Here is a 13,418-nt window from a genome sequence, read left to right as displayed (position 1 = left end):
TTCATAACCACGAATGAAAGAGACGATAATCTACGCAGCATAGTATAAGAACACCTACCAACCACAACCACGCTAGTTTGACCACCTTTGAGTTTTCTTGACAATGATCTCCTTCTTTACATTTATTGTTCTGTGTCCTGCTTCATCCTTGACGATATAGCATATCATACCCATATTATCATAGCATGTCTTTTATGAGCCTCACGCAATAGTCTAGTATATATCAAAAGTATATATACAGTATGAACGAATAACGACTGATCTTGACTGGGTCGCACGTTATCTACACAGATCAGCATTAGAAGTCACAGGTATCGTCTGTTGACAACTTGATTTTCCAATCTGGGTCAATGAGTCGAGTTCAGTAGGTGACATACGTGACACGCCGTCTTGGTGCTTTGGCTGAAGGAGACTTATCGTCTGCTTGGTCAACGGTGAGATGAAATGCAATGCAGAACATATAATACAGTATACTACGACGTGTCGTTTGACCATCTATTCTAAATCCCCTTCTACATTATATGATTGTCTATTCTCCCTTATTTTGCTGTCCATGTCGTCGTCGAAATGTCCAGGTCCCTAACGCCTAGATATACACGGCTCCCGCAAAGATCGCCGGTCTATGATCCGATCGACCTTCCAGTAATCTCATCCTATAGACCAACCGAGTTGTCAGCAACTGTCTATCGGTTCCCACAACCACCTCAAACTCGTACTCGTACTCACCCAACATCATCAATCGTGCCATAATGTAAACACCTCACTTCACCCTTTCTCCACCTCTTCTCTTCACCTCCGCCTTGATGGTCATTCCCAATCCCACTTGTCCTTTCTCCAGCTACGGTTGACGAACGATGTAGCCACCCTGGCAAGTCGCGTAAGAATCGTCGGAAAGCATTCCGGTCATTATCCCTCATTGGAAGAGGACCGTGACCATGACCGTGACCGTTAGCTGCGGCCAGAGGTAATGAAGACGCGTTGAGCACATGTGCTTGTCCTATGGGAGATTGGGGATGGAGTGCGTCGAGTCTCGATGTTCCTTGATGAGCTGAAGTAGGGTGCAAGAAATGACTAGACAGAGGTGAATATTGAGAAGACAACGTTCTCGTTCGTCGACTTAGCAGATTCGACTGATTCATCCTCAGACTGGCCGATGCCGACCCCGAAGCAGGAGAAGTGATATCCGCTCCTGCACTGCCCAGTCCTGTCGTTGCGATCGCAAGACTGTCAATCGTCTTTCCTCTTCGGGCTCTTATACCGTCTCCTGCAAATTCGCCTTGCTCCGGTTTTGGCGTACTCGCCAGAACATCTGAATTGCTTCTCGGTCGAGGTGAGCCTGTATTCGCTGCGAGTGTGACTTTCAGCCGCTCTTCAGCTGGTAGAGCAGCATTGTCGAATGTGATACCGCCCCCTCTTTTATCTTGAGCAGAAGAAGAATAACTAAGAATTCCCCCGCCCAGCGCAGAGCCGGAAAATGATCGAGTCGTAAGTTTCGGCGGTGTACCATAAGTGGACCCAGTGATAGGGTATCTCGGTTGACCAAATCTTCCGCGAGAAGGCGATTCTGATGCCTTTCTCGGTGAAGGTATCATCCCACCAGGTGGTTGTTGCCCACCATCAAGACCGGGAGACTGAGATGGCGACGCGACCAAAGTCTCGTATATGTCCGCCGTCTGTTTCTCCCCACCGGAAGGAGATTCAGGATGTCCCTTGCGTGGTGAAGGGTTGTCGTCAACCTGACGGAATCTCACGGCGGTACGATCAGCCGTCGAAGGTTCTATCGAGCTCGTTCGTCCCATCGGTAGCTTGAAATGGCCACCGAAGTTTGCAAATGCCGTCGAAAGTCTGTGGAAAGGCTTTTCCCGATCGAGAGATGGATGGTGTGTTAGGTGATCATCAAGATCGTCGGGTTCAGGATCAGGCTCAACATGGGCTTTCCAGAGCACTCGGTCACACTGACACACACAACAAGCTGTCAGCATGAACGCCATGTATGAATAAGATGAGGGATCCAAACGTCGCTCGAGCACTCACCCAGCTTGGCACCCTCTGTTTCTTGGAAGTATCGTACACTCCTTCTCTATGATCCTCCTCCAACCTCGTCTCCCCTTCCTCCAATTCTTCTTCACCTCCATCTCTGACTGATTTGGTCGATGCCGTCCTCTTCAAGAGAGTCAGCCTACGAGCCAGACCCTGTCTCTCATTCTTCGGGGACGTTCCAGTCAATACGCTATCTGTCTGACCAACAGGAGCCGCGAGAATCACATCGTCTGAAGCATTGGTACCCCCAGACGAATCGTACTTCCGCTCCAACGAAGTCAAGATTCGTCGTGAGTTAGCCTCTGAGCTACGCGGAGGTCGAGGTTCTGCCTCATCTTCGTCATCCTGATCGTTGCGATCAGATACGAAGGATGACATCGAAGTCCTTCTTGACTGAGAATCAAATTCCTCAGGATAACGATTCCGCTTTACCGAAGTCTTGCGCTTGACACTTGCACGTCGTCGAACTCCCCTGTGACTTGATGAGGGAGTCAGAATCCCATCCATCTTGACCAATCCCAAGAAATGTCTCGTCTTCTCCTTGATGACCGTTTCTAATGCAGCACGATGGCTACGTTGGTTCATGTTCTCTCTGGTGATTTCGTCCAGTTCCTCTTGGCCGATATCAGTCCCGACAGTTGAAGTATATCGACTTGACTCGAAAGATCGACGTGACATACTTGCGTCTTCGCCGTTCGAGTCGTCGTCGCTACCTGTCGGCGGTAGGTTGCCAAGGCAAGACTCGTCGTTGGGATCATTTTCCAACTCTTCGGAATCGTCATTTCCTTCGGGAACATGTGATAGTGATTGCTGAACGGTAGCGCTCGTAGACAGATCGACTGCGACAGCTGAAGCAGATGACTTGCGTCTTTTCATCGTTCGACGAAGCTCTCGATTCGTAGTGCGCACAGACTTCCAGACCTGATTGCACACTTCAGCTTGTAGTCGTAGCATTGAGAACATGCTGTACTCACATCATATTTGAAAGTGCAAGGGAAGTCGATGGGTCCTTCTTCAAATCCAGGAAACGGGTTTGTCTTTGGATCTTTCATCGCCAGTTTGAGCTGATCCCACATAAGTAATTCGGCATATTCTATGTAAACCATATCAGCTAACCATTGAGGAGGACCATAGAATTCCAGACAGCTCACTTTTCTGCTCGATAAGCCAGTCTGCGTGTAATCGCGATAGTTCCAAGCGGAAGTTGACTGATATAGCTATCAGCTCCTGACAATGGCGCTACTCAGCATCTCTGAGACTCACGGTCACCACACCAGAAAGTTGTATCGAATCGTTCCGTAATGTCTGAACACAGACAACGTCAGCTACCCCAAACGGTTGAACATGAACTACGTCCGCCACCCACCTTCAGCTCCTGCTCTAGGGTCATCTTTCGGTAAGAAACAGTCTAGTCGCAATTCCGACTTGATCTTGGCGATGTTTGCCAGCCGTGCCGCTTGTCGACCGGTGTGTGCGGCAAGATGCGAATTCACAAATAGGAAGCGGTGATCGGCCAGTTTGAGGCTCACCCCGCTGTTTTGACAAGGCTCGTCAGCTGGAGTAAATCGAAGCCCTACCGTATATCACAGCAGACTTACATCCCGCCCTTGTTACCCACGCGACCGCCTGCCAAGCCTGCAGTGACAAAATCCTTGTCTATGCCTACAGGACCGTTCGTCAGCTACGAAGTTCGGAACGAGGTTTTCGAGACATACCTTGTATCAGATGTTCACACCCTTTGTACACATATATCGAGAGGTACATCCCCAGCAAACGTTCCTTCGCGACATGGACATAACTCCCGTTTCCGCCTTTCGTTCTCTCGGCTTCATCTACTGGAATGACGATTTCCGGCCGTTCCACTTTCGCCTTGACAGGTTGAGATTCAGCTTTGGGTCGACCTGATGCTGCTAGGTTAGGACCTTCATTGTCATTGTCATGACCGTTGACGCCCTCCTCCGTCCCAACACCATCTTCGTTGGCTCCGTCCTGACCTACTCCAGATTCGGAAGACGATGTCGACGTAGCGTTCGAATCGAAAGAAGATGAAGATCGGGCTAAAGGCGATGGAGAAAGGTTAAGATGTGAGGGCCCAAGAACCGGTTTGTGTATAGCGATGGGATTCGTAGGTGTTATAGGTGCAGATGCTGAGCGGAGCAATGAAGGTTGCTGGGTTGATGGGAAATTATGAGATGGGTGTTTTGGAAAGATAGGAGAATCGCGTGATGTAATCGAGAGCGAATTGAGCGAGCTGGTGATACCCTCGAACCGATTATTGGGGCTAGGTCCACAAAAGTAATCTATTCAAGGGAACAAATCAGCACTCCACTCAATATTAGCACGAATGGCATAGGCTTACCATCTAACATCTGACTCCACCCTTTGGAATTCTGCGGATGTCGATGCAAGAACGGCGAATGAGGGGACATTGGACTCGGCGTTCTGCCCGTTTTCGCCAATTCTCCATCTTCATATTCCGCCTCTCCCACCACGTCTGGCGACTTCAGACCTAACCTTGTCTCGTCGTGATCTTTCTCTACAGCGCCGTCTGACTGATCCTTCTCCCTCTCCTTTTCTTTCTGTTTCTCCTTCTCCTTCAACTCCCGCTTATGTCGTAATGTGACGCCCTTGATCAACCCTCCGCCTAGACCACGAGGGGCGCCACTAGGTGTCGGACATTCTTGCCCTGCGACAACGACGATATGGTAAGGATGAGCGTTCTCTATTGATAGTTGAGGGACACCATCTGTAGGAGGCGGAGCTTGATATGGTGGGACTTGGCCAAGAAGGACAGACAGATCGCCTTTTGGCTACGAAACGAAAATCAGTGAATCGGTATAAGACCGCCGATGAGCCAAGCGATGTGTGTGATGGAGGCTGAAGAGGAGGATGATTCACATGAGCGCAACTCACTAGTGCATCCCCCATATTCCAAGTGACCACCAGAACCTTTATTGCCTCCCTTTGAGGCTTCTTCGGAGGCTCAACCACATTTGGTCCAAGATGATGCCCGACGAAAAGGGGATACGTCTTTGATCTGGCGACCTCCTCTCCACCTTCCAGCACCGCTTCCCCATCTTCCCCTACTCCGTCCTCGTGCGGTAATTGCAAGTGGCGAGACGACGAGGGTCCTGGACCTCCTTCTGACGCCGAGGTGTGGCCTGATGATTCAGGTGTGAATAGCGCATGTAAGCGCGTGCGTACTCGTGATACATCTTGTGAGGATGCAGCATGATCGTCATAGTCGTTCGTGGTTGGAACATCAGGTGGCGTGGAGGAATGGATATGTCGTGAGAAGTGGAACAAGTTGTGTCTTGTCATGATTGCTAATGTCGTTTCTGTCGGACCTGTGCTATGTCAACACGTCCTTCAGGCTCACGAGATCGATTTAGACTCACGTCTATGCTACAGTGAAGTTGTCGTGACCGATGAAACGTCCGAGTAACTCCAGTGGTCGTTAATGTCGTGTACACCTATGACCCCGCCCCCCTCTTACAAGCCCAGACGATACCGAAACGACACCCCACCGTTTGAACGGTATGTTATAGCGTTTGATATATTGGTGCAATATTTATATGCTTTCTAGTCGTCAAGAGTGAGGTGTAGTGGTGCTGCTCTAAGCATGGCGTACAGAGTGTGTCTTTGTGTAGTATCCAGTTGTGAAGTGTGAAGATGTGCGAATGAACGACGTAGTGTGTTTGATGGATGCGTTTTGTTGTTATTGTCACCGTTGATTATCGCACCAAGTTGCACGTAGCATCATTCAGGGTCCAGTTTCAAAACAAACCCAAAATCAATGATTTCGAGTTCCCAAAATGTCAGTTTCATCATGTGCCTCTCTCTGTCTCCACTTCACAACTGAACAGCTCCAGGTTCATAGATACCTACAACTGCGTAGACATCGTGCGTATTGCGATAATCGACATGTCCTCTGTACAGATGACTCGAATACATCCCGTGCGAATTCGAGATCAGAATGATTCAAACGACAACGCTAGCGATTCCGCACAGTTGAGCGCAAGCACAGCCATGCCTGCTGTTTCCAAGATCACATTCGCCCCACCGCCTCTTCGAGAGTTCACCGCGACAGAACTGTATCTAGCATCCGGGGGGATGTTCCTCGTCTCGGTACTATCGCTCTTATTGGGAATATCGTTCTTCTACTGTCCAGCACATGTACGTCTTCTATTCCGTGATACCGCTGATATTCAGTTGACCGTCACCATGGTCGGACTGAGCTGATTCATATTTGATTCAACGCCATATAGATCTGGTGGATCCGACCTATCTGCGATGATACGCATTACAAGTATCTTGTCCCGCTACTCGTACCCGTCACAGCTTGGTTTGCCATTGCAAATTGGGTAGGATGGGAGTATTTCCGGTATGCGTGAACAAACGATAAACAGCTATCGAACGACAATCCACGAAATCTCAGTGCCAGACAATGGGAGGACGGAGCGGGGCTGCAAATCGAGTTCATCCATGCGACAGGTATTTCTTGGTCAAGACCGCCCTCACCATTGTTAACGTGCGAAACGCTTATCGACTAAGCGATTGAGCATCCGTGAGCTTGTGTCCGCGTCACTTCGAAACTGGTCACTTCCTCCGGTCCTGCTTGCCCAACCGGCCTGGAGAATAGGTAGACAAGGCGCGTTCGTATGGCGGCATGGTAAGCGTGAACGAGACGTAGCAACCCTGCATGCCTAATCGTGTATAATTATGTAGATATGTGTATGAATCCGAAACCGTCCATGCACAAGACTAAAGAAACGAAACGCTAATCGAGTATGAACCCGAGAAATCAAACCCTGCTCACTCCCAACTACCCTATGAAACTCTCCTAATCGAACCTTCCCCCTCTGGGCTGAGCGCCCCGTCTCTCTGCCCCATAGCAGATTTCGACCTCTTCTCCTTCCTTGCCGTCGAGAAGATACTCTCTCCGTCACTTTGATTCGTCATGCCGACCGGAATAGGCGGTGGTTTCCTATTAATCCTCGAAGCGATGGTAGAAGCTCGTCCTGTGGAGCGCATTGACCATGCTCTAATAGAAGGGGTCGACGATCGAGCTGGAGTTCGGGGAACGTTGGGCGGATCTTGGTGATCATGTGTATGGTGGTGGCCGACGAGATGAGCGCCGTCACAACAAGCTAGAACAAACCATACTTTGTCAGCTTCACAGTATTTGCTATGTTTTGTTCCCGCGAGTCACTCACCTCGGACATTCTCCAAACCCTCGAACGAGGTGTCTAAATCATCCCCATCATCTCGCGAGACCACATCAAAGTCATCCACAATTGGTGCACCCTTATATGCCCCCTTGTACCTGTGCCCACCATGTATCGTCTGCGGTACATCGTGTCGTTTCAGGTAGTCGTAAGCGGCAGTACCAGCCCTTTTACCCATGGTCGATGATCCAGGTCGGATACCCATGGAAGTTTGACTTCGAGGAGCTTTGGGAGTGACGTTGCTCAAGGACTGACGATCGGACTTGAAAGATCGGAGAGACATGGGCGATCTGGAAATGGTGGGCAACCGACCTTGTTCGTCAACACCACCTGAAGAGAAAGCGGTTTGTGAGGCGTTGTGTCGTATTGTCGAGTCTGCAAGTCCGTTCGATTCGCTATTCTGCTGTTGCAGCAAGAATTGCAATGCCTGCGAACATATCACGATCAGCTATGTGCCAATACGCTGAGTCGAGAGATGCACTCACCGCCATCCACAGGTCGTGGCGCTCCTTGTTCGGCGCAGTGAACTGAATATCTCTACCCGGCGTCGCAACGATGATGCTCTTCGCGAACAGACCAGGCGGTTGGACATTGGAGTCGTCAATAGACCTCACGCTGGAAATAAAGACTAACAATAGCACAAGATCAGCTTTGTTAAATGATAAGCATCGCCGCACTCACCACTCTTCGCAGAGCTCTCTGATGTTCTGCTACTTCCCGGGTCTTCCGAGCTCCAGTAAAGTGTCTTGGTGTAAGGATGGACCCAGAAAAACCTTCTATGTCTGTTGGAGCTCTGTCCCTTGCCCACCGTCCTTCTCGTGTACTTGTGAAGGTACTCTCCGATCATAGTCTGAGTAATGGCATGGATAGTCGATGGATCAGTCGATCCATGTGCCGCCGTGTTAGTTGCAGGAGCTTGAGATGCGGCTCCTCCGTAACTGTCAAAAGATGATAGGGATGGGTTGCGATCATGGCCGTCAAATTGGTCGTGCTCCCGTGCAGAGATGATGCTCGAGCTTCCAGACGCGGTAGACGGGATAACTTTGTGAGCTCTGCGTTTGACACTCTCTCGTGTTTGAAGCCATGATGGATCACGATCCTTCACAGGGGTACTATGAGTGGTTTGAGGTGCTCTGAAGCTGCTTCGAGATGGTTGTCGTGATGTCGACGAGGGCGGTGGCATGTCACCGGTGGCCACTCGGATAGCGGTAGCGGCCGAGGAAGGAGCAGTACGCGAGACTCGTCGACTGCTCATCTGCATGATGGGCGTGGTGGCACGGTGAAGCAAGTCGTCAGGAGGGGGCGAAGTAGGTCGAGGCGGTGGTCCAGTCGACATTCGCTTGGTAGTGTTAGTCGGAGGTGGCATCGAAGGAGGTGGGGGCAGGTTCATAGTAGGCGGTCTTGATCTATCAGGTACACCAGCTTCTGTGGGCGAAGATGGCGGAAGCCCATCAATGGTGACTGGAGATCCAAGCTCTCTCGTCGCAGGTAGCCCAGAGGTCGCGAGAATGGCTAGATTCTCAGCCGACACACGTCGGCCGTTCTTGAGCGCGCCGGGTGCAGGAGGAGCTTTGAGGAAATCATAGTTTGCACCAGGTGAGACACGGACGAGACCGATATCGGGCGTTGGAGCAAGAAGAGATGAGGAGCCGGAGTGTTCGGTCTGATTGCTCGTATCGTTGTGTACAGCCCTCACAGCGGGTGTGGGAACCTCAACAATCTTCTCGACGATACGCTCGACTTCCACGGGCACCTCGACTCGTCGTTCCACGATACGCTCAACTTCAACAGGTACTTCGACTCGTCGCTCAACGATCCTTTCGACCTCCACGGGTACTTCCACCCGCCTCTCAACAATCCTCTCCACTTCAACCGGCACCTCGACTCGCTTCTCCACGATCTTCTCCACGATCCTTTCGACCTCGACCGGCACCTCCACGCGCACTTCGACAATCTTCTCGACTTCCACGACCTTCTCAACCTCCACTGGCACTTCCACAATCCTCTCGACGATTTTCTCGACTTGCACTATTCTGTCGACGGGAACTTCCACAATCTTCTCCACCTCGACCTCCTTGATGACCTCGACGATCTTCTCGACGATCTTCTCAACTTCCACTTCGCGGATGACCTCAACTTCCTTGGGTATCTCGACGATCCTGTCAACAATCTTCTCGACCTCAACCTCCTTGATGACTTCGACCATCCTGTCGACAGGCTTTTCCACCTCCACGATTCTCTCGACGATCTTCTCTACCTCGACATGAACAGGGACTTCCACCCTCTTCTCCACTTCTACGATCTTTTCAACGATCCTCTCCACCTCGACTTCCTTGGGCACTTCGACGATCTTCTCCACAATCTTCTCAACTTCCACAATGGTGGGCACCTCGATTCGCTTCTCGACCTCGACTATCTTCTCTTCGATCTTGGGGACTTCGACAATTCGTTCGACCTCGACAATCCTTTCCACAGGCTTCTCGACCTCGACGATCTTTTCGACAATCTTCTCAACCTCTACAATCTTCTCCACCGTGACTGGTACCTCGACCCGCTTTTGAACCTCCACAATCTTCTCCACTTCCACAATCTTCTCGACCTCAACGATCTTCTCGACCTCGACGATCCGATCGACAGGGACCTCAACTCGTTTCTCTACTTCCACAATTCTCTCCACCTCCACGATGCGGTCGACGGGGACTTCCACGATCTTTTCGACTTCCACAACCTTTTCGATTTCGACGATTTTCTCGAAGGGGACCTCGATGGTTTTGACGACTGGGATTTCGACGATCTTCTCGACTTCGACGACCTTTTCAATGATCTTTTCGACTTCGACGGGTACTTCGACAATTTTCTCCACAACCTTTTCAACCTCGACGATACGGTCCACAGGAACTTCGACCCGTTTCTCGACCTCAACAATCTTCTCGACTTCCACGATCTTCTCAACTTCGACCGGGACCTCGACGATCTTTTCAACGATCTTTTCCACCTCGACGATCTTCTCCACTTCCACTGGTACCTCGACGATCTTCTCAACGATCTTCTCGACCTCGACGATGCGGTCGACTGGGACCTCGACTCGTTTTTCGACTTCGACAATCTTCTCCACTTCCACTGGTACCTCGACGATCTTCTCAACGATCTTCTCGACCTCGACGATGCGGTCGACTGGGACCTCGACTCGTTTTTCGACTTCGACAATCTTCTCCACTTCCACTGGTACCTCGACGATCTTCTCAACGATTTTCTCGACCTCGACGATGCGGTCAACTGGGACTTCGACTCGTTTTTCGACTTCGACAATCTTCTCCACTTCAACGATTCGGTCCACCGGAACTTCCACGATCTTCTCGACCTCGACAATGCGGTCGACCGGAACTTCAACTCTCTTCTCGACTTCTACGATCTTTTCCACCTCTACGATCTTCTCCACCTCCACGGGTACTTCCACAGTCTTCAAGACCTCGACGATCCTGTCCACCGGTACCTCCACGATCTTCTCAACCTCAACGATCCTGTCCACTGGTACTTCGACGATACGCTCCACCACTGCGGGCGGAGCAGGAGGGGCGACTCTTTCCCTGCTCTGCATTTTGTGTGCTTGTTTCGCCGCCGCCCATCCACCCGCCGCAGCGCCAACCACGCCAAGTCCGGCAATTCGGACCGTTCTTTCTCGTTCTCGACCTTCACCATCATCGGAATCTTCGTCCGCACTGGACTCTCCACGCCAATCTTGACCAGTCTGGTAAGCTTCGGTGTCGGTAGGGAAGTCGGAGTGTGATTGTGATGGTGTGAGAGTGCCGACTGTTTCGCGAGCATCGTCATATTCCGTCTCAGCATCGGTGGTGGTGGAAAGTCCGTCCTCCATGGAGTCGGAACGGGTGAAGACGTTCTGAAGCCGGCTTGGCATAGGAAGGGGAACGTTTTTCTTCGTTGGGGTGGTGTCACCGACAATGCTGGGCGGAGTTGACTCCGCTTGGGGTGCAACTGATCCACCGAAGACGGATTTCGTGGGTGTTTGAAGCTCCCAACCACCAACAGACGACTGGCTGGCAGCAGTCGCGAGCAGTTGAGGAGGTTCGAGACTGGAGTCGGCACTCCCGGAGGCGGTGAGCTGAGTCGAAGGCACGATGACCTTTTCAGGCTCCCAGTCGTCCGTCATGATTGCCGCATCCACATACTCCACTGTGGGCGCAGAAACTATCTCGCTACCAATCTCATCCGCGAGCGCTGTGGCGGGCTGCATGAAGCCAGCACGGTGGAGACTGTCGGTCGAAGATGTGAAGGTTGGTGAGTTGAGCGTCTCCATCGAATTGTCAGCATGACCGAGAGCACGGCCGAGGGTTTCACCTCCAGGTGTTGATGGTGCTGGGCTGCCGGAAACTCCTCGTGTTCGAAGGAGATCAGGTGTCCCCGAGCTAGCGGAATTGAAGCTCTTGTCGCCGGGGGTGCTGAGACCCGAAGGGACTCGATTGAAACCGAGCTTTCGTCCAATACTCGCTGCGATGCCCCTGCCTCGTCCACCTCGACGTCCTCTTGTGGAGCCTTTACCGCGGCCAGAGACTCCGACAGTTGACTCGTCTTCTTCCCAGTCTCCTCCAGGTGTTCGCACACCGAACTCGTCCAGCTTAGTAATCGTGTCTGATCGAGATCTCTCCCTTTCCTCCCTCAATGCCTCAATCTCCTTCTGAGCCTTGGCAAGATTGTCTCTCAACTCATCGATCTCATTGACGTACATGTCACCAAGAGGTGATCGGGGGAATGGCTTAGAAGGAGTCGGGTTGGGTGAATCAAAATCGGATTCGTATAGTTGAGAGGGTGACAGAGCATTGTCGTTGGCATCAAACCCTGGCCCTCGTTTCGTGGGACTTAAACCGCCCTTTCCAGCCGCGAAGACATCGTCATCGTCATCATCCTCGACGCCATTTGGTCCAAGCATACCAGGGCTGGCACTAAGACCTCGAGAGAGTCGACCTCTACCAGCACTGACTCGTCGTTGTCGCTCGACGTTGAGTTCGCCGAGCAAATCACTCTTGTCTCGTTGGAGGCCCGCAGTGGTCTTCCTAAATTGAGCCATGTCGGTGTCATGCTTGACCTTGAGCTCTTCGATGGCTTGGGCATTCTTCTCCGCGTCGGTCTTGTACGACTCAGCAGCCTCTCGAGCAGAGACGAGTGTCTTGGTGAGACGAGCTTGTTCAGCGTTTGACTTCTTGAGCTGATCCTGGACATCTGTCAAGGATGTGCGCAGTTCTTGAAGATTGACTTCCAGGTTCCAATTCTCTTCCTTGTATCGTTCTGAGCATTTATTTTGATCAGCTTCGTGAAAAGCTCAGTCTCCCAATCCCAACCGACTCACCAACACTGCTCTCAGCGGAACGGACTGCTCCGAGAATACTCTGCTTCTCCACCTCCCAGCTCTCCTTCTCTTCGGTGAACTTCTCGATGGCTCGGTCCCTTTCGCTCAGGAGGGACTGAAGTCTTCTCACCTCGACTAGCAGGTTTTGACCGATCTCGGTGGCGAATTCCATATCAAGGGTGCGGTGTTGAGCGTTTCGCTGACGTCGTGTGAGAGTACTCGGAGCAGCTCCATTGGCACCTTTCGTCGGCGATGCAACAGCCGCGGCCGATGTGTCCAGACTTTCGGGAATCTATGCGTGACCGGGCTCAGAAACATCACCAATACTGTGGCGCACTACTCACCTTGCCACCTAGTTCTCGCATCATTCCTTCGTTCTGATTTTCCCAACTTCTCATGGCTTCATCCAGTTCTTGTAGCTTCTGTTTTGTCTCTACACCGATATCGTCTCCAACATCCGAATCGGCGCTCTCAAAGTCTCTTATTCTCTCTTCCAACTCCTGTTGTTGTTTCACCATCTCCTGACCCATGGTACCCAGCATCTGCAATTGCGAGCTCTTCTGTTCTAAGAGACTCTGTAGATGTTGACGAAGAGCATCAGCTGTGAGCTCGGGCGATGGCCGACGACGCTGTGGAGGGGAAGGGGTACGGTCCATCGCTGCGAGTGAACGGGAAGAAGGTGGGGCAGGTAAGGGATGTTGGAGGTTCGGTCGAGAGCGCTGACGAGGGATGGCGCCTAGCGCAGGACCAGCAAATGGGTCGTCCATGACGCCCGGTATCGATTAGAA

The 13,418-nt window shown here is 51.5% G+C and overlaps 3 protein-coding genes across 3 annotated transcripts; 1 reads left to right on the top strand and 2 right to left on the bottom strand.

Moving 5' to 3' along the window:
* Nucleotides 1–586: 586 nt before the first annotated feature.
* On the bottom strand, nt 587–5,361 carry CI109_100222 (uncharacterized protein; the record flags this gene model as incomplete). Its single annotated transcript, XM_032007366.1, has 11 exons — nt 587–653; nt 727–1,955; nt 2,035–2,961; nt 3,015–3,133; nt 3,192–3,248; nt 3,304–3,345; nt 3,407–3,573; nt 3,639–3,702; nt 3,756–4,340; nt 4,400–4,850; nt 4,954–5,361. The coding sequence occupies 11 exons, from the start codon at nt 5,359–5,361 to the stop codon at nt 587–589; spliced, it is 4,116 nt and encodes a 1,371-aa protein (XP_031858367.1).
* Nucleotides 5,362–5,500: 139 nt separating this feature from the next.
* CI109_100221 (uncharacterized protein) lies at nt 5,501–6,434 on the top strand (the record flags this gene model as incomplete). Its single annotated transcript, XM_032007367.2, has 3 exons — nt 5,501–5,577; nt 5,913–6,216; nt 6,309–6,434. The coding sequence occupies 3 exons, from the start codon at nt 5,501–5,503 to the stop codon at nt 6,432–6,434; spliced, it is 507 nt and encodes a 168-aa protein (XP_031858368.2).
* A 436-nt stretch (nt 6,435–6,870) lies between these two features.
* CI109_100220 (uncharacterized protein) lies at nt 6,871–13,397 on the bottom strand (the record flags this gene model as incomplete). Its single annotated transcript, XM_032007368.1, has 6 exons — nt 6,871–7,190; nt 7,257–7,695; nt 7,754–7,896; nt 7,950–12,569; nt 12,631–12,922; nt 12,975–13,397. 6 exons carry the CDS (start codon nt 13,395–13,397, stop codon nt 6,871–6,873), a joined length of 6,237 nt encoding a protein of 2,078 aa, XP_031858369.1.
* Nucleotides 13,398–13,418: the final 21 nt, after the last annotated feature.

The sequence above is a fragment of the Kwoniella shandongensis genome, chromosome 1, assembly GCF_008629635.2.
Source record: "Kwoniella shandongensis chromosome 1, complete sequence".
Lineage (NCBI taxonomy): Eukaryota > Fungi > Basidiomycota > Tremellomycetes > Tremellales > Cryptococcaceae > Kwoniella > Kwoniella shandongensis.
This window is presented reverse-complemented; position numbering and strand designations above follow the sequence as displayed.